Source organism: Lagenorhynchus albirostris, chromosome 12 (genome assembly GCF_949774975.1).
Source record: "Lagenorhynchus albirostris chromosome 12, mLagAlb1.1, whole genome shotgun sequence".
Lineage (NCBI taxonomy): Eukaryota > Metazoa > Chordata > Mammalia > Artiodactyla > Delphinidae > Lagenorhynchus > Lagenorhynchus albirostris.
Window position 1 is genome coordinate 68,120,825 of NC_083106.1, and position 21,890 is coordinate 68,142,714.

The following is a 21,890-nucleotide window of genomic DNA, read 5'->3' on the forward strand; positions in this document are numbered from 1 at the left end:
TTCTTACTTTGTCTGTTGAGAGGTCCTAGAGGCAATGACACCTCAGTAGCAATGAGCAGACCCAATTACCAGGTCTTGGTTTCTAATATCAATACTATTCTCCAATAAAAGGAACTAGGGTTCCTTGGAGAAATAGCTGATTCTAGGATTAGGGCAGGAAATATGCACAATAAGCCTGGAGCATCTTGTAGTGCCAGAAAACAAGGAAGTATTCAAATAAAAAACATAACTCACAATGATGGGGTATGTCAAAGGGACACAGAAGTTAACTCAAAGAGTTCTTGGGAGCCAAAGCTGAACTATTTGAGCAACAAAATAAAGTAGTACTGGATTATCACCAAAGTATAAAAAAAATTCATGAGTCCATATTGACTAAACAGATAGACAGATAAGGAAGAAAAGACAAATCTCCTGTGGAGAACTCCAAATAATCTGTGCAGGTACTGCCTCCTCGAGGAGGTGGAGCTTAACTCTCCACCTCTTAAGTGTGGGCTGTACAAGGTAACTTCTTTCCCAAGAGTACAGCATGGAAAGGGGGGGAAAAAGTAATTCCACAGTGGAGAAACCTGACAAACACACTGCCTCAGCCAGGTGACCAAGGTTAACACCAACAGTGAGAAATCATGTTGATTATATGTACCTTTGGTATGATGTGATGACAATGGCACTGTACCTCTGTGATCTTTCTCCCCCAGACCCATAAGCCCAGGTCTAATCATGAGAGCAACATCGGACAAATCCCAACTGAGGGGATACAAAATACCTGACCAGTACTCCTCAAAACTGCTAAGGTCATCAAAAACAAGGGAAGTCTGAAAAACTGTCACAGCCAAGAAGGGCCTAAGGAGATATGACAACTAAATGTAATATGGTATCTTGGGTGGGATCCTGGAACAGAAGGACATTAGGTAAAAACTAAGGAAATGTGAATAAGGTATGGACTTTACTCAGTAACAAAGTATCGATATTGATTTATTAATTGTAACAAATGTATCATGCTAATATATTAACAGTTGGGAAAAATGGTTGTGGATTATTTGGAAACTCTTCACAATTTTTCTATAAATCTAAAACTATTCTGAAATAAAAAGTTCATTTAAAAATTAATTAGATCAGACTAACCTCAATATTAAACAATCTTACTTAATACAACTCTAGCCAAGTACCTCTTGTGGTCTTTCATCAAATTCTGATAGACAAAAAGGAGAGCCATGGACCAGACATAAGGAAATAGGTGAATTTGATGAAACAACCATAATCAAACGGCATTGGCTAAAAGACTGAAGGGCAAGCAAGAAGATTTCTATAAGTATCCCATAGGGTAGGTTTTTGGATATGACCTTTTTAATGGTTATTATCGAGAACCTGGATGCCGGGCTTCCCTGGTGGCACAGTCGTTAAGAATCCACCCACCAATGCAGGGGACACAGGTTTGAGCCCTGGCCCAGGAAGATCCCACATGCCATGGAGCAACTAAGCCCGTGAATCACAACTACTGAGCCTGCACTCTAGAGCCCACGTGCCACAACTACTGAAGCCCGCGCTCCACAATGATAAGCCCGTGCACCGCAACGAAGAGACAACGCAGCCAAAAAAAAAAAAAAAAAAAAAAAAAGAACGTGGATGCCAACAGAGTGTATCCTAATAAGATCTGCTTAAACAGGGAAGGACAAAAATCTTGAATTAACAAAATCAAGATTTTAAATGATACTGACAAGTTGCAGAGGCAGAATGGATCTAACACAGTGAAATTAAAAAGAAAAAAAAAAGACTACTTTGTGTGCCAAAACACAACATATAAAAATGTAAATAATTTAAGAGTAGTTTTCTTTTTTCTTAATTTTTGTGATTTTAGTAACCTCGCTGAGTTGTGAGAATAAGGCCACCCAAAAAGGTAACGTCATCTTAAGTAACACTAAGATGAAGGGGATGAGAGTACCAATGACTTCAGAGCCTGCCAGATAGCATTTGGGGTACACATAAGTTTTGAGAATTACACATGAATAAGAACAACAAACAAAATGCACTAAAAGGTCAGGAATCATGACTGTAGATTTAAAATAATGCCACACCAGGACGGCTTTTAGTCTTTAGAATAAAAGAAGACTAAGTGTGGACATGATGACGATCCTTAAGCATCTCAATTGCTATGGCACGAAAGAGGGATTTGTACTTTGTTAGGTATGGCTTTAGGGGTAGCACTAGATCCAAAGGATGGCAACTCTAAGAATGTAGTTTTTCACAATTTACACAATGAAGATTATCTAATAGCAGGCTATGAATGGACTGAATTACACAGTTACCATTCTCTAGAAGTTTTCAAGCAAAGGCCCATTTATTTATCAGTGATGTTTTAGAAGGGAGTTAAAATTGGGTAAAAAATAAATGGGCATTCAGTGCCTTTCCAATTCTGAGATGATAACTAAAGAAAAGCAAAAGTAATATGTAAGCCTAAAGATCCTGTGATATTCAATGGACATCTACTTGAATTATGCTGATTTAGTTATTAGAGTTATCTTATTCTAGGATACTAAAACCTTAAGGTGAAACCAGCATTTTTAATTTAGTCCCACACACCCTCAGTCCCTAAATCAAAGAGCATTTCTTGGTTTATCTGGGCTTTAGTAGTTCTAAAATTAGTCAATAAAAATTAATTATTTAAAACAAGATTAAGTAGATCATCTACTGTTCAAATAGTACATCAAACCTTCAAAGGCTTTGCTATAAACAAACTAATGAGCACAGCTTATTATGGTGTTCTGATTACTGTCTGAGCTCTAGCTCTTCTCATCAAACTTGATATAGGCTACTGTAGGTTAAACCAAGGGGCTGGATATATCATATAAAAAGCTAAAAGTTCCACATGCTGTAGAAGCATCCAATTTGAAAATATAAATAAATTAGTATGTATGTGTAAAATGTTAATTCCTTCAAGTTTTTCAAAGGAGGAAATAAACATACACTTCTAGTCTATGTGATTACCCACAGAATAACTCCCACCAAAGAAGTATTCTAAATAATGGAGAACCAAGTAAAGATTACGGCTGCAGAGTCTCTCAGTCATGTAACATCTCTCTGGTTGCTTCACGAGTTGTAATGAAATGAAATTTCATTACAAAGTTGTAATGAAATCTGGCTACCTACAATCCATCTGTTATTGTAGAAACTCCTTTTGCCTGCACAGTCCAAATTATTCCAGTAGCTATGCCATGTGAAGACCATGGAATAAAGCAGCACAGAGATAGGCAAAGACATTTGTTAACAGAAACAATGTTAGGCACATTTAAACAAATAAGGAAACTGAGCACATATTCTTTTAAGGTAAATTTTAAATCTCTGCTAAGGTAAAGGTTCCATTTTCCTGCGTTAGCATAATGTGTGAGTTTGGCAAAGACAGTCTTCAGAAACCAACAACAGGAAAAAGGATTTAATTATTTAAGCTAGGTGCAATTTTATTTTATTAGGCTGGGTGCAACATGGCATAATATAAAAAGGAGAGAAGCTGGGGACCTCACTTCAATTCCTGGCTCTGCCTCACATCACTGACAATGTGATGTAGAAAAGAACTAATCTTTCTGAGCCTCCATTTTCTCACCTGTAAAATAGGGACAATAAAGATCCCACTTTTTCCCCAGGATCATTGTGAAGGCTAAATGAAAGCAGGCACATAAAAGCACATTTCAAACTGTAAGGAACTATACAATGTAATCTGATATTATTATTAATATATCATATGTCCAATATTTCCAAAGCTGAGAAGACTAAAAAGTATAATTTGGTTACAGGAATAAAAACATGGTGGTGGTAATATATTGCGAATAAAAAACTAATATGACAAAGGCAAAACAACTCCAAGATTCTCAACTTTTAAATGTTGTTGTTGTTCTTCCTATTTTAAATAATGAGGGTCTGAGAACAATGTAGCTAATCTGTGGATATACACAAAGGAAGGGAGGTAATAAAAATAAACTTTTGGTGAAAACTAAGAAACAGATAACGCTGCTAAAACTATCCAGAAATGGGGAGAAATGTTAAGAGGGGAGTCAGGTAGGAACAACCAGCTTGAAGAGAAGTTTCCAGATTAGCTGAGAAGCCTTTTGGTAAATATCTAAGTACCAGAAGAGTTAACAAATAATGAACTCCTTTCTCAGAGCCTTCAGAAATTGCTATCACATAGCAAAATACCTAGAGTTTGCCATCAGTTAACAAGAAAACATCAATAAACAATGGAAGAAGCTTATTTACTTCTCTAGTTAAATACCTTGGGAAAACTTGGGGTAGAATCTGGGCACTTTCCTAAATAATCTCAAGAAAAGTACCAATGACAATAATTGTGCTCTTCTTCGTAGCACATACAATTTTTGAATTCTGAACATTAAGTGTTATACATATTAGTGATTTAGCCATCTAATTCTGATAGGCTACCTGCCAGTTTGAGTTTGACTGGGATCTTTGTTGCCTAAGCTCATACAATAATAACAAAGCAGGATAAAGTAAGTCTGAGAAAAAAAGCTGTTTGAGAAAGAGTACTAATCTCAGAGACAGAAGATTTGAGAGTTCCCGCATTAATTTCTTATTCTGAGGAAAATCATTTCACTACCCTGTTTCTGCTTCTCCATCTGTCAAATAATTTAGTTATCAAATATAAGCTGGATTGCCACCTGTCAGGATGTTACAGAGGGAATTCCTCTGATCAAATAATGTTGAGAAAAAAACTGTTACTCTAAGATTATATAATCCTATAAACACATCTTCCCCCAATTAAAAAAAGGTGAAGGGCCTCAAGCACCTCATATAAAATTTAATTAAATGGTCCTTCTTGGATATCTTGAGATGAATTATATCAAAACAATTTTAAGTACTTATTTCTAGTCTAATGATTCTTTTTTTTCTCTCTGCTCTCTAGAAAATTTACCTTTATCCTTATCCAATGGTTCCTGGGAAAGAATAGTGCACAGTACCGGGTTTTTCCACACCCCAGTCTCTTGAGCTAGAGTAGCTAAAAAATGCAATTCACAGCTGCCATTCTCCATCAGCTTTTCATGAGCTACCTATAAATATTAAATAAACATCCAAAGAATTACAACAGATTTTCAAAAGCAAGCTTATCAGGCTTTAAATATAATACTAAACTTTTGAAAAACAAGACTTTTATCTTAAAATTTTCATGTCACATTACAAAGTGCTGAATCCTTTACTTCTGATTTTTAAAGATGAATCTCAAGGACAAGAATTATATTAATTATAAATTTTAAATAAATAAAATGTATTTCTAGAAATAAGTTCATATTATTTTTTCCCCAAAATCTAAACCAAGAGCAAAGTTATTTCTCAAGGAAGCTATTAGAGTATCCACAGCATGAAAGACCTTACACGTTTTATATCCTCTGTGTTAGTAAAAAAATTTCCAAAAAAACTTCTATCATTAATAAATGACAAATCTGCATCAAGGTCTAAGTCACAACTTGTATACACATATTTCAATAAAAGGGACTTATGAAAAGAAAACAACTAAATGTATGATTTTTCATTTATTCATGACATAGCCTTACAATATCCTATTAAAGCTGACACTGAACCTTGCTTACTTGTTGTTTACAAGTGTTCATGCAATTAGCATATTCTTCAGGTCACAAAAGACCAATAGTTTTAACTCAATTCAGAAAATGTTTATTGAGAATTTCTATGGGCAAAGTACCAAGGAAGAGAGCAACTAGTCCCTGCGTTTATGGGGCGTATTATCCTCTAGTGGAGTAAAGAGATGCTTAAAAACAGTTAAAACACAGGCAAAATAAAACAAATGCTGTTAAGCAGGTATAAAATAAGCCCAAGGAAGCTCTGAAATGAAAGCAAAGTGTCATGGAAACTCTTAAAGCTGCACGCTGTGTTTGTATAAAAAGTTTATTCCTCAAAACCATAAAAATCTCACTGAACAAGTTCAAGTGCTTTAAGAAATTTTCTTTGAGCAACTGCTGAGAGCTCCATACTGGGATTTAAAGAGTTATTTCCTCCTCATTAAACCATAAGAAAAAGTATCAAGTAGTGCTATTGTTTCAAAAAAGGAAGTTGAAAAGGCTTACCTTATGTTGACAAACAAAATTAATATGAGGAATTCAGTATTATATTTGTATATAAACTATTTATATAATTAATTCTGTGGTAGAGTGTATCTGAGTGCCAAACAATCAAAAAAAGTTCTGAGATAATCATTTACCTAAAAATAACCACTTGCTGGGAAAAAAAACCTGAGACAAAAGTTACTGATATGCTGAAGTACAAATTGCATGATCAAAAAGTTAGCTGCAATGTGACAAACACGACAAGACACTTTCAACAGTTATTAAGTATCTACCTACTATGTGTAAAACTCTATGTTGAATCCTTTGGAATAAAGGTATGAATCCTATCTTCAAGAATTTTGCACTTGATGTAATTTTAGTATTTAATATTAAAATAGGAAAGTTGATTTCTCTAACTATAGTTTATTTCACATGCTTCTAAAATTTGAGACTAATCCTCTTTTAATATCTCTTCTATGGAAAAACATAAGGCCAAAAGATATTTTAAGAACTCTGGCTACAGGAAGAGAGAGACAACTAAACTTTTTGAGACTAGTTGGCAGGAACATTCTTCTTAACTAACCAATTAATCAAACTTTACTTGAAGCTATAAAATATCCAGCACAATCTAGTGCTTAGCAAAATTTAACATTCTTGAAATACTGCAAAACAACTAAGTGCTAAACTATGTAGTACTTTTATAAGTAGAATAACAGCCCTAAAGTAACAGAGATAAGCATGTATTTTCAGATATAGGAGAAAAAGTATGGACTACGGAGTAAAGAATCTTGGTTCAAATAACTACTCTGATATTAGCTATACAAGTTTGGGCAGATAAATATTTTAGAGTTGAGCCTCAGTTTCCTCACCTTTAAAATGGGAAAAATATACCTACCCCCACAAAGTTTTCATAAGGATTAAATGAGATATGTTAAATTCTTATAAAGCATATTGCAATTTTCAACAATTAGTTAAACTGTTTCTAAATACAAATGAGGGCATTTTCTTTTGTGTTCCCTTACTGCTCTGGCAAAGTTCTAATTATCTGATCTTAAAGAACAGTGCAATATTCAACCAATCTACTTAAATGTATATATTCATTTAGCAAACATCTACTGAGCACTGACTATATGCAAGACATTAATGTTAATAAGAACAGCAATTAATGTTTGTCATTACTTAAATCATTTAAAGTTTAACCAAGTAATTTATTAAGAATAAAGAAAATTGCCATAAAATATACCTATATTAAATCTAGTAGGTAAATATTCTCACCTGCACCAGTGTCTGAAATTGTTCCCACTGTTTATCAGATAACTCAACAGGCAGACACAGTAAAAGGTCAACACAGCTTCTAAAAAACAAAAAGTTGGTAAGGATACAAATAATTACTAAAATTCGAAGTAAAATAAGATGAATAATTCTAATATCATCAGTAGACTGTCCATAACTAACCTATTTAAAATTAAACTATCATAAGATTTGAGATACAGAGTTAAAAACAAAAAAGCTAAATCTAATTTTTTATTTACTCAAAGGTCTACTCACAATGCCAAGCGTTCCAGAACCAATGCTACATTTTCACATTCAGAGGTAAGATAAGGTCGGGCTTTAACATAACTTTGGATAGCCACTGTGTATACCTCCAATAAAGGTAAAGGATCTTCTGAAGTTTTCCATTTCTCTGCATATTCAAGGAGTGTCTGTTTGGAAGGGATAATAAAAAGTATTCAACGTAAATAAAAATACATATTGATTAATCAACTGTTTTTCTTTCCTAAGAAATTTTGAGAAATAACTTTTATTTATAAAAACAAAAAGCAGTTTACACTGATTAAAATATTGAAAGTAATAAAGCCGTAATCTTATTTCCAGCAGCTCTTTGTAGGAGACAAGATTAGTGTTAATTCATCCAACAATAGCATCTTTTCATGAAGTTTGGTTTTAAATAGTGAAAGCATTATCTCCTCTCTTTCCAAGTCAAAATCCACCCTTTCACCCACAAATTTCTAAGATTTAAAAGTTATTTTAAAAAGAAGACACCTGGGCCAGTAATACTTGGCCAGGCATGCAGTGAAGAATTTCAAATATTTATGTGTTCTATTTTTCATGCAAGGAACATAAAATTCAACACCTAACAAATAAATTAACCACATATGGTCAGAAAAGACATGAAATGTTTTCAGTTAATAAAAAATAGTATATAGTATATTACTGGTTTTTATGATGAGTTGTCACTAAAAATATCTAAAGATGTTCAACACACATAAAATCACTATTAAAGATATTAAAGAATGATTATAAGAATGATTTTTGTAATAATCATTACAAAGAATGATTGATTATTTTTGTAATAAAGTGCTTGGTTTTTTGAGGGGTTTTTATTTTTGTAATAATCATTACAAAGAAAGAATGATTATTTTTGTAATAAAGTGCTTGGTTTTTTTGGGGTTATTTTATTTATTTTATTTATTTTCGTTTTTGGCTGCGTTGGGTCTTCGTTGCTGCGCGCGGACTTTCTCTAGTTGCGGCGAGCAGGGGCTACTCTGTTGCTGTGTGCGGGCTTCCCACTGTGGTGGCTTCTCTTGTTGCCGAGCACAGGTTCTATGTGTGCGGGCTTCAGTAGCTGTGGCGTGCAGGCTTCAGTAGTTTTGGCTCGCGGGCTCAGTAGTTGTGGTTCGTGGGCTCTAGAGTGCAGGCTCAGTAGTTGTGGTGCATGGGCGTAGCTGCCCCGCGACACGTGGGATCTTCCCAGACCAGGCCTGGAACCTGTGTTCCCTGCACTGGCAGGCGGATTCTTAACCACTGCACCACCAGGGCAGTGAAGCCCCTAAAGTGCTTGTTTTTTTTTGCGGTACGCAGGCCTCTCACTGTTGTGGCCTCTCCCATTGCGGAGCACAGGCTCCGGACGTGCAGGCTCAGCGGCCATGGCTCACGGGCCCAGCCGCTCGGCAGCATGTGGGACCTTCCCGGACCAGGGCATAAACCCGTATCCCCTGCATCGGCAGGCAGACTCTCAACCACTGCATCACCAGGGAAGCCCAAGTGCTCGTGTTTTACAATAAAAAACTCTTCATCAGAAAAACAAAATGCTGTTTATCCTATAGAATAAAGAGATGGAAGAAACTGGCAACAGTAAACAGACACCTATGCATTCTACAACTACTAACATTGTGAGTTACTGAAAACTATCTAAAAGGTTCTACTATTATGCTAAATGAAGTAGAACTTTAATTAAATGTTTTTAGAATATAGAAGACTGCCACAACTAGTCTTTCTCACTCTTCAAGGTTTAAGACTCATCAACATGTGGCAAATTCAGGTGTTATTTCGTAGAAAAGAGGTATCTTGAAGGAAAACTCCATAAGGCCTTGCTTGTATCCTCTGGCATACAGAAGCAGCTTTCTACAAATGTGCAGGTAGGAAAGTAGGAAGGGAGGAAGGGAGGAAGGAAGGAATTATATTCTACTATCAGACACTCAAAAGAAAACACTTAATACCTTCTCCTCTCTACAACCCTCTAACTACTAGAAGTAGTAAGTGATCAAAGAGAATACAGAAGAAAAGAAGGATAGAAAAGGTAATCTGGTAAATTAAAGAGCAACATAATAACCACTTACTTTCTGAGTAGTCATATTATTCATAAACCCTGACTCTCTCCAAGTTGGACAGAAGTGCAGGTTACTTGAAGGCCCAGTACTTGCAACTGGCATCTGAAGTAAGGGCAGTCTTGCGGGACTGAGCCCTTTAACCTGTGGAGTCTGAGCTAACTGAACTGTGGGACACCTATTTGGTGTTGGAGAGCTTGAGAAGAGGTATTGGAAAAAACACCATGTGTTTGGTGTCAGCAGTGCAAATCTCTCTCAACAGGACTTAGAAAAATCGAAACAAAACCTACCAACTGAAGGGAAAAGTCTACATTCTGGAATTGTTTTGTGATGATCCCTCTACTTCTAGGAATAAAACTGGTGATATGATGGAGGATGACCTTACTCACATCTTCAAGGTTTTTGGAATTAACACCAACTATGCATACAATTCTTACTTTAGCTAGCACCTGTCTTTCTACATAAAGTCATTAAATATTATTTTCCTTTTTCTGGAAAAAGAAGTTTAGGCGTCTGGGGAATTTCATGCCTGGCCAATGTACCCAATCTCACATGGGTTCAATTGAAAGCTTAGGTTTCCCCTATTAGTCCTCTTGCAGTAATGAATCAATTTCCCATAATAGTTTTAATTTTTCCTGAAAAAGAAAATATACTGTACTGATTTCCAAAAAGCTTTGAAATTATAAGCTTCTTCCTTTCTTGTCTCCCAACACCCCCAAGAAAAACCCTAGAAAAAAAATCACATATATCTACATGTATGTACATATATCTACATTTTACCCAAGCTCTACATTTCTTGATGTGTCTAGCTCTGCAAAGGATACTTATACATTACTTCTTTCCTTTGTATACTTGAGTTCTACTATCCTCAGGTGAAAAAGTTCTTTTGTTTTTTCTACTAAATTTATTTATTTATTTAATTTTGGCTGCATTGGGTCTTCGTTGCTGCACACAGGCTTTCTCTAGTTATGGTGAGCAGGGGCTACTCTTCGTTGTGGTGTGTGGGCTTCTCATTGCGGTGGCTTCTCTTCTTGTGGAGCATGGGCTCTAGGCATGCAGGCTTCAGTAGTTGTGGTGCGAGGGCTCAGTAGTTGTGGCTCACGAGCTCTAGAGTACAGGCTCAGTAGTTGTGGTGCACGGGCTTAGTTGCTCCGTGGCATGTGGGGTCTTCCTGGACCAGGGCTCGAACCCGTATCCCCTGCATTGGCAGGTGGATTCTTAACCACTGCGCCACCAGGGAAGTCCGAAAAAGTTTTTAAACTTACCTTTAATTATAATCAAAGATGAGTTCTTTTGGGTATAACAGAGTCTGAATTGATGAGAAAAATAACTGACAAGTCACAGAATGTGAGAACCATAAAGCACCTTAAAAATGATATACTTTCACCTCATTTTATAGATGGGGAAAGAGGAAGAGAAAGCAGATTCTGGTGAAAAGGAGACCTTTTAGGTGGCTTTTTAACAGTCTGGGAATAATGTAACTAGGGAAAGGGTAGAGGAAAAGGATCACAGCAGATTTAATAAGAGATGGTAGGAAAAAGAAAACTAATGGCATGCTCATACTGATTACATATAGGAGAATAAGTTTAAAAGTTGGGTTAAATATCTATTTTTATAAAGGTATGAGTTGATATTCATAACCAGTAAGTGTACTGATAGTAGAGCTTCCCTTGTTTCTCAAAACACTAAGATTAGTAGAACCACTGTGAAACTGGAAGCATTCCCAACATGACTAGTTCATAAATTATGCTTTCTTCAACTAAAAAAGTTACTTATTTATATCTACTACCTTAATCTATACAAAGGCTTTCAGGCAGGAATTCCAGAACAATCAGACTCATATTTTTTACACAGAATCAGAACAGACGTTCAAGATCACTTAATTCTGTTTTACGAAGTCCAGTGACCTGCAATTTGAATATTAACTGAATTGGCAATCAGCAAAGCCAGGCAGCCTCCTCACTCTCTGTGAAACATTCTGTCCACTACAAACTGTTTGTGGTTATGTCACAACTATAAATCTGTAGATTACTTTATTACTTCAATTATTCCTCATAACTCTATGAGGTTATGTACTATTTATCTAGTTTGCCAGCCATAGTAGAATTAAATAACTTGACCTCTTTATTGGTTAAGCTTATTTCAGCTGAAAGTAAGAAAATCCAACTCAAGGCAGCAGAAACAATAATAAAGGTTTCCCACATAATAAGAGATTAAGAGGAAGAGCAAGTTCTGGGATTGGTTAGTTTAGCGGCTCAACAACGTCTTCAAGGACCACCTCTGCTTTCACTCTGCCGTCCTCAGGTGGTGCCCCACCCAGTCCCTAGGTCTCAGCAATAACCAGAAGAAAAGATGAGACCACCACTTCATGTGCATCTTTTCAAGCAACAAAGAAACCCTTCCCAGAAACCATAAACCCAATTTCTATCAGTAAATTTTTCCTCAGGTCCCAACAGCCAGAATTTCATCAGACACCTACGTCAAAAATCACACAGTCATAAAGGAACTCCATGGTTGCCCACTCTCCAAGGTTTCTCCGAAGCACAAAGCCATGCTGAAGAAGGAAAATGTGTGAATAAAATCAGGGTTCTATTAGGAAGGTGGGGGAGGGGCCTAAGCCTCACACTTTGGTTGCCTCTCCAATGGTTTTTACTCCCACATGTGATCAAGAATGAGCAAGTCCACATGTGTATGTGGTGTTTTTATATTTAAATACACATACACAAATGAACAAAAATAAAAGTTGTGATCTGGTTTGGAGAGGGATATGCGAGGGGTATAGAGGATAAGAGATAGGAAAAGAAATCTGTAAGTCTTCCTACGAGGCACCAGATTGCTTCCATTAATGAGTAAACTGTAAACTAAGTATAGTAAGAGAAGTTAAAACTGTGTTCTATAAAGAATGATTAATGGAACTAAGGACGGGATGCTTAATCTGGGCAATAAATAACATCTACTGAATATTTACTATATGCTAGGCACTGTTCTGCAAGCTTTACAATACCTATTAGCAATTAGATAAATTACAGTAATATGCTTATATTAAAATGGACAAAGGCATAAAATAGTTAAAGAAACAAATAAGCCCCAAGAGCACAGAACCAGAAGCATAGAGGAGATTCAAACCTTAACAGTCTGACTTCAGAGCCTGAGTTCTTAAATACTATGCTCTACATTTCTAGAGAAATAAAACTTTGATTCACAGCCAAATTAACAAATCTGAAGACTTGTCACATAAAACAAGAGTTAGTCTTACTCTATGTGCTCTCACAGGACAAACCAGCACCACTAAGTTAAAGTTTTAAGGAGATAAATTTCTGCTTCCTATGAGACTGACGATCAAACAATTACAGTTAACCAAAAATTGAACAGGTTGGGCTTCCCTGGTGGCGCAGTGGTTGAGAGTCCACCTGCCGATGCAGGGGATACGGGTTCGTGCCCCGGTCTGGGAAGATCCCACGTGCCGCGGAGTGGCTAGGCCCGTGAGCCATGGCCGCTGAGCCTGCGTGTCCGGAGCCTGTGCTCTGCAACGGGAGAGGTCACAACAGTAAGAGGCCCACGTACAGCAAAAAAAAAAAAAAAAAAAAAAAATTGAACAGGTTGGTCTCCATCACTGAAGTTACTCAAGCAGGAGCAAAACAGCTCTGAGTTCAGAATGCAGTAAAGCAGTCCTATTTGGGAGACACATTCCATCACAACAGAAGAGACTACACTAGTGGGGCTCAGAGAGGTTTTGATTGGTGGGCATATTGTTTAAAAATTATTTTAATTAGTTTCTAACACTTAAAAATCATAAGTTTACATAGAACTTGGATTTCTGACTTTTTTTTTTTTTTTCATTTGGAAACCTTGGGTCCATATTCCGGCACTGAAATAACTGGCAGGAGCTGAGGCATGGGGCTCTCTGCTTGCTGGAAGCCTTATCCAGCTGCCTCCCTCTTTAAGGGACCTATTGTCTTCCTGCAAGTTATTTGTCGTCACCGCCTTTCCTATACCGTGTATTAGGATCAGAGAAAGAAATACAAGCAAAAGAAAGTTTAAAGGATCATATTCCAGCAGGATCTCTAAAACAGTGTTTCTCAACCTCTTTTTCATTTTCATCTGCTCCTAAGGAAACTTCTGACTTTTTTCCCTAACTGTCCCCCACCCGCAATGAAATTTTAATACCACAGATGTACTGTCTGTTTATGGGTCACAAGCTATTGTAATATCTAAGATTCTTTTTGCTCCTTAAGAACCAATTTTCACCCCCTTGGGAACAAAAATGCACATTTAATATTCTGGCTGTTAAGTTGATTTCTCATTATCTACATCAGCAGAGACTAGGACATATATACTCTAGGGAGGAAGACAGTATAGATTAACTTCCAGAAGCTTCCTTTAGTTCCTCTAAGGATTATTAGGAGAGAAAAACGAAAGAATAAAAGGGGAATAAAACCACAGGGGTGTTAAATTTAATAAGCAAGAGGATTAAATTACATTATTGTCCTACATAAAGGTAAGAATGGAGTGTTGGATATGTTTATACTCTTACACTCATGGTCCAATTCCAATTTATAGCTATAATTCTCTAGAGTGGAAGTTCTCAAAAGTTTTGATCTCATGACCCTTTCTTAAAAATTACTGAGAATCCCAAAGCATTTGTTTATGGGGATTATAACTACTGATTTTCACCATGTGAGAATTAGAAATGAAAACTGAGATATTTATATACTTATAAATGGATTTAAAATAACAACAAACCCATCACGTTACTATAAATAGGGTATTTTTAATGAAAAAAATTGTTTTCAAAAAAATTAGTGAGAAGAGTGGCATTTCTTACATTTTTCAAATCTCTTCAATGTTTGGCTTAATACAAAAGAGCAGGATTCTCACTCATATCCCTGCATTTAATCTGCTGCAATATCACAGATCATGTAACCTCCAGAAAAACTCCACTGTACAGGAATGAAAGAAGGGAAATAACAGAGTTTTGACTTTTATGTACCCACTAGGCCTTTGGTGAGTGATACTCTTATAATTTCAAAGTTACTAAAATTTATTTTAAGGTTTTGCGTGAAAATGGTGGATTGGACACATACATTTCGCACCTTGTTCTCTCCAAACCTCACTAAACCAACAGTAATTTTTTTTTTTTAAACTGGCATAAACCCACAAGGACTAAGAAAATAGGAACAGAGGAAAGAGAAACAAAATTTTAAACACTGTAAAGCATACGGAAGATGGGCACTCTATGAAAAATAACTCCAAAGTAGTCTTTAGGTAAAGACCTAATTCTGAAGAATCATGGAAGGGCTCAAGAACTGGGAGCACCAGGTGCCTCTGGAAATGGGGGCAAAGGTGAGACTGAGAATGAGAGGATTGGCTGAAAGTCTATTTAAGCAGTTGGCCTCTCTGATTTCTGCATCCCTCTCCACAGCTAGGTGACCAAAGCTAGGCACTACTCCTCTCTATCCCCAGCAGTTTATTCTGGAGAGAAGTATAGAAAAAAAGGTGTCTGCACAGAGATAAGAGGAGCATTAAGTCAGCTTTACATACTGACTATAGAGACAGCTCCCTTCTCATGTCTTTTTCCCTCCAAAATTGCCAGAACCTCCTTAGCTGAGTCCTTCTCAGGAAATTCAAGAGAAAAGACCCAAAGATTCTGACACCAGGCCTTCCCCCATGAAAAGGAAACAGCTAGGTCCCCCTACAGTGAAAACCACAACAAATCCCACTCATGGGCCTGGAGCTCTCAATCCATTTTTCAGTGGTAAACCTTTAAATATGGACAGCCAAGGACCACCACGCAGGAGGTTGAAACAAATTGTTAAAAAAAAAGAAAAGAAACTTGGAGCAAGAGACTATACAAGGAGAAGACAAAATTCCAAGAAACTATCATTAATATTCTAGTGTGTGCAGTCAGAATGGCCATCATCAAAAAATCTAGAAACAATAAATGCTGGAGAGGGTGTGGAGAAAAGGGAACACTCCTGCACTGTTGGTGGGAATGTGAAGTGGTACAGCCACTATGGAGAACAGTATGGAGATTCCTTAAAAAACTACAAATAGAACTACCACACGACCCAGCAATCCCACTACTGGGCATATACCCTGAGAAAACCACAATTCAAAAAAAGTCATGTACCAAAATGTTCACTGCAGCTCTATTTACAATACCCCGGAGATGGAAACAACCTAAATGCCCATCATCAAATGAATGGATAAAGAAGATGTGGCACATACATACAATGGAATATTACTCAGCCATAAAAAGAAACGACATTGAGCTATTTGTAATGAGGTGGATAGACCTAGAGTCTGTCATACAGAGTGAAGTAAGTCAGAAAGAGAAAGACAAATACCATACGCTAACACATATATATGGAATTTAAGGACCTAGGGGTAAGACAGGAATAAAGACACAGACCTACTGGAGAACGGACTTGAGGATATGGGGAGGGGGAAGGGTGAGCTGTGACAAAGCGAGAGAGGCATGGACATATATACACTACCAAACGTAAGGTAGATAGCTAGTGGGAAGCAGCCACATAGCACAGGGAGATCAGCTCCGTGCTTTGTGACCACGTGGAGAGGTGGGATAGGGAGGGTGGGAGGGAGGGGGACGCAAGAGGGAAGAGATATGGGAACATATGTATATGTATAACCGATTCACTTTGTTATAAAGCAGAAACTAACACACCATTGTAAAGCAATTATACCCCAATAAAGATGTTAAAAAAAATTTTTTAAATATTCTAGGGGGTGTGTGTGTGTGTGTGAGAGAGTCTATTAGATCTATGAATAGAAACACCATATCATAAAGGAATATTTATTTTAAAACAATTCAAATTAAAAATGTAATAGCAGAAATAAAAACCTCAATTAAAGAGCTGGAAGATAAACTGAGGAAATTTCCCCAGAAAGTAGAGTAAAAGGGAAGGAAAGAAAAGATAAGAAGCTTTGGAGAATAGTGCTAGAGGTCTCATAATCAACAAGAGGAATTCCAGGAAGTTAGAGAAATGGAAGGGAACAAATCAAAGAACTAATTCAAGTTAATTTCCTAGAATCTAAGGACACGAATTTTAGAATTGAAAGACCCACTAAGTGCCCAACTCAATTACTCAAACTAGACCTATACCAAGGTACTATTTCATAAAATTTCAGAGCTCAAGGACAAAGAGAAGACCAAAACAAGCTTGGGGGGGGACCAGGGAGCAGACTTCTCAACAGCAACACTGGAGCCAAAGGAAAATGAAGCACTGCATTAAAAACTGAGGGGCGATTATTTCCATCCAATTATCATAAGTATTAAGACAGAAAAGTCATTTTCAGACATGCAAATTCTCAAAAATTTCAACTTCTAGGCATCTTTTTTCAGGATGCTACTGAAGAGGGAATTTCACCAAAATGAGGGAATAAACCAGGGAAGGAGTGAAAACGATTATCTAGGAAAAAGGGAATCTAACACAAGAGACAGGAAATGAAGAAAGATCCCAAGAAGACAGCTGTGCAATGGGCCTGAAAAATAACTACAGCATATCAGATGGCTCTAGGACAAATTTATTCAAGATGAAATTGACAAGACTACCTAATGTGCCTGAATAAGTTTAGAGGAGATTTATACAACTGAGGGAGAGTCTGGATTGAATTAGTGACATATACATAGAATATTCAGCTAAGGAAATAAAATAATTTAAGTACATTAACCTGTCCTCAACAATTAGAGAATGCACATTCTTTAAAAACACAAAACATTTACAAAAACTAGGTCACATAGTCACAAAAAATAACAAAGAATTAATATCATACATTTCACATTCTTTGAACATGATGCAATAAAGTCAGAAATTATTAACAAAATACCCTTACAAAGAAAAGTACAAATTTGAAAAATTTTAAGCGTATTTTAAAAATTTTTTTATTTTATATTGGAATATAGTTGATTAGCAATGTGTTAGTTTCAGGTGTACAGCAAAGTGATTCAGTTATACATATACATGCACCTATTCTTTTTCAAATTCTTTTCCCATTTAGGTTATTACAGAATATTGAGCAGAGTTCCCTGTGCATACAGTAGGTCCTTGTTGGTTATCTATTTTAAATATAGTAGTGTGGGACTTCCCTGGTGGCACAGTGGTTAAGAATCCACCTGCCAACGCAGGAGACACGGGTTTGATCCCTGGTCCAGGAAGATCCCACATGCCGCGGAGCAACTAAGCCCGTGCGCCACAACTACTGAGCCCGCGTGCCACAACTACTGAAGCCCGTGTGCCTAGAACCCATGCTCCGCAACAAAGACAAGCCACCGCAATGACAAGCCCACGCACCAAAACGAAGAGTAGTCCCCACTTGCTGCAACTAGAGAAAGCATGCATGCAGCAACAAAGACCCAATGCAGCCAAAAGTAAATAAATAAATAAATATACATACATACAATAGTGTGTACATGTCAATCCCAAACTCCCAATCTATCCCTCTCCCCCCTTAAGTCTATTTCTAAATCACGGGTGGAAGAAATCATAATAGAAATCGGAGAATACTTAGACTTGAACTATAGCAAAAGCACATCAAAATTTGTAGGATGCAGCTAGAACAAGCTTAAGAGGGAAATTTATAGATGCAAATGTTTATACTGTAAGTTACGCTATAGCTTTAAAAAAACATGCAAATATGTTCCAACACAGTATGAGCAAAACATTAATTTCCCATTTGCCTATGTGTGATTTTTCTGGTGAGAAACATTAGGTGAAAGCAGAAAACTATTACCCAGCTGAACTAAGCTTGCAGGAAAACACAAAATGCACACACCTCAAAAACATGTATCACCTGCATCAGTTCACCAGGCGTGTGATGAGCCACACCCATCCACACATGGTTTTACAACTTTCTGTCCAATTTCAGAGAACTCTCCTTCCACCACCTCACAATAACTCACAAACTGCATCCCTTCTGACACCCACTCCTACAAACAAAGTACAGGTCTTTTCCAAGGTAAAGCACATTTATTTTAAGTTATGTACGTCTTAACCACTAAAGGGGTATAAAATTGTACTACAGTTTTTATAAGGTTCTGTGTGTGACACTGATGAAGTTTTCGAGTGTTGTGCCTCTAACCCCATTTTCCCCATAAGCCTTGTGATTTTTGTTGTGCAATCTTGCATAGCAAGGTTTTTTGCTAGGGATACTTATGCTGTGATAAAGCAAAACTGGCTGCATTAGAAAAAGACAAAATGAAAAAGTCATAGAGAATATTACTGGGACAAACAGAGAAATCTGAACATATATTGTAATTAGATAATATTATTGTGTCAATGTTAAAATTTCCTGTGTGATGACTGTATTTTTGGACTTAAGAGATAAATACAAGTCCAATTTTTGGACTTACGCAATGTCATGATGCCTAGCTCTAAAGGATTCAGGGAGAAAAAGAGAATTAAAGCATGAGACAAAGGAAATATAGCAAAATGTTAACACCGGTGAATCTTGTAAAAGGTATATGAGTATTCAGTGTACTATTCTTGTACTTTTTCTATAATAAAAAGTTTGGAAGAGCAAAATATTGGGGATGGCAAGTGTGGTAGACTGAATTCCTCACTCCTCCTTGTATCCATGCCGTTTTTCACATGACTCTGGAATACTTCTCATAGTGGTAGAGAATATTTTCCTACCCCATGTGACTTGTTTTGATCAAAAGAACGTGTCAGAAGTGATGGTAGGTCATCTATAAGTTTAAGAATCTTGCTCCTTCGTATGCTTCTACCATCAAAAGGAGAAGATATGTCCAGATTAGCCTGCTGTTCCCAGGAAGATGAGAAGATGCCACCCCTGTTGCTCTAGTTGAGGCCACCCTATACCAGGCAACATCCAGCCAACCTTAAACCTGTATGACTCCAACCAAGACCAGCAGATTGCCTAGCCAACCATGCCCTGACTTCAGATGAATGAGCAATACATACTTACTATTAGATGTCACTAGGGTTTTGCGGTTGTTACACACAATTTTGTGAAAACAGCTGAGTTAAGTAGCCAACTTAAGTTAGACAGAGAATAAATTCAAAGTTTAAAAATTTTAAAGTAGTAAAAACAAGAGCAGATATATTTATATATGAAATAGAAAATGAAGATACAACAGAGAGGATCAACAAAACCAAACACTGGTCATTTGAAAGACTTAAAAAAAAAAAACAACCTTTGGCAAAAATAATCAAAAAAAAAAAAGAGAAGGCACAAATAAATAGAATTAGGAATGAGAAAGGGACCAAAACTACAGAAGCAATACATATTTTTAAAAAATCTTAAGATATACACTGAATAACCTTATTCCTTATTTGAAATAGCTTTAAAATCTTTTTTAAACTATTTACTTGTTTTTTAATGAAACAGCTTAAAAATCTGAATGAAATGGGTAGAAGTTATTAAAACTATCTCAAGAACAGAAAAAGTCCTTTACCCACTAAAGAAACTGAATCCAATTTTTAAAAAAGAAGAATCTAGTTGGTTTTCTACAGGAAAATCCAGCAAACGATCTTTTAGGAAACAGACTATTATAGAAACTTTTGGAAGAAAGGAAGAGAAAAAGGGAGGGAGGGAAAGTTCCCCCAATTCATTGTTTGAGGCTATTATAAACTTAAAAACTGGGTAAATGTGATACGAGACAGGAAAAATCACAGGCCAATCTCACTTAATAAACAGATTTTAAAATCCCCAGTATTACCAAACCAAATCCTGCAATAAACTTTAAAAAATTTTAAAAAATATTTTGAAACAATCACAAACTTACAGAAAGTTGGAAATACAGTATAGAGAAAATTTTTTCCTGAACCATTTGGGAGTTAGTTGCCAACCTGGTGCTCTACTGCCTTCAAATATTTTAATGTGTATTTCCTACAAACAAGGACCTCCTGCGTGGTCAGACAGTATGACCACGAGAATCAAGAAAAAACTACTGGGCTTCCCTGGTGGCGCAGTGGTTGAGAGTCCGCCTGCCGATGCAGGGGACACGGGTTCGTGCCCCGGTCCAGGAAGATCCCACATGCCGCGGAGCGGCTGGGCCTGTGAGCCATGGCCACTGAGCCTGCGCGTCCGGAGCCTGTGCTCCGCAACGGGAGAGGCCACAACAGTGAGAGGCCCACGTACCGCAAAAAAAAAAAAAAGAAAAAAAGAAAGAAAAAGCTACTGGTACATACGCTACTACCATTTAATCCTCAGACACCACTCAAGTGTGCCAATTATCCCAATGATGTGTTTCACAGAAAAGGATACAGTTCAGAACCATGCCTTGCATTTAGTTGTGATGTCCCTTCAGTCTCTAAGTCCTAAGCGAAACTTTAAAGACTCATTTAGGACGCTTACACTACCAAAGATTACAGGCCAGTTATTTTGTAGCATAACCCTCAATTTGGGTTTGGTGTTTTCTCATAATTATATCCATGTTATGCATTTTGGCAGGAATACCACAGAAGCAATGATGATTTCTGCTCACTGTATGCTATCAAGCAGTACATGATTTCAATTTGTACCATTATGGATGATGTTCATTTTGATCACTTGATTAAGTTAGGGCCTGCCCTCCTCACTCCGCTTGGGCCCAGCATGCCGGAACCGGCTGTCTCTCCAGGTAGTTCCCCCTTCTCCCTCTGCTTCGGCGCTGACATCCTCTGCCAGGCTGCCCCTCTGTGGAAATGCCCCCCTTCTGAAGCCCCACACCAGGCTGCTCTCCCCTCCCCCACCCCATGGGCAACCTACTCATCTCACTTGGGCTCTAAATCCCCACATGCAGCCACCCCTGCCAACTCCCTACAGAGCCCTCCTCACCCTAACTGGGCTCTGACTCCTGCACCACAGAGCTGCTACTCATCCAACCTGGGCTTCGACACTCACTCTGGGCCTATGCAACACCCCTGCTCCCACCACAGACACCTACTTTGTCCCCTCTACATAAGGAATCAAGGACTGAATTATTCAGGAAGGGAAGAGGAAGGGCTGCAATGTATTTTTTTAAATGTATTTCGGACCCAGAAGGATTTATCTTGGCAATATGAAGATAGTAAACAGATGTCTCTAATTTTAAACTAATTTATCATAGTAATAGATTTAAAGGGGAAGCTGTATGATTACCTTAATAATTACCAAAAAAAGGACACGATCAAAATACAAACCCATTCAACGTAAAGAGGAAAAAAAAAAAACCTTTTTGCAACAATGAATAGAAGGAAAGCTCCTTAACTTGACGAAATGT

The 21,890-nt window shown here is 37.2% G+C and overlaps 1 protein-coding gene across 2 annotated transcripts in view; it reads right to left on the reverse strand.

The window, feature by feature from the left end:
- The window catches only part of ZNF292 (zinc finger protein 292), an 87,811-nt gene that overhangs the window by 35,632 nt on the left and 30,289 nt on the right, over positions 1-21,890 (reverse strand). Inside the window, exons 2-4 of one of the 2 annotated variants that reach the window (XM_060167731.1) lie at positions 7,608-7,762; positions 7,335-7,413; positions 4,916-5,051 (exon numbers count right to left, since the gene is read on the reverse strand). In XM_060167731.1, the coding sequence (XP_060023714.1) occupies positions 4,916-5,051; positions 7,335-7,413; positions 7,608-7,762 (370 nt within the window). Of the gene's footprint in view, positions 1-4,915; positions 5,052-7,334; positions 7,414-7,607; positions 7,763-21,890 lie in introns of those variants that run through there. The other variant, XM_060167732.1, reaches the window with a different exon arrangement.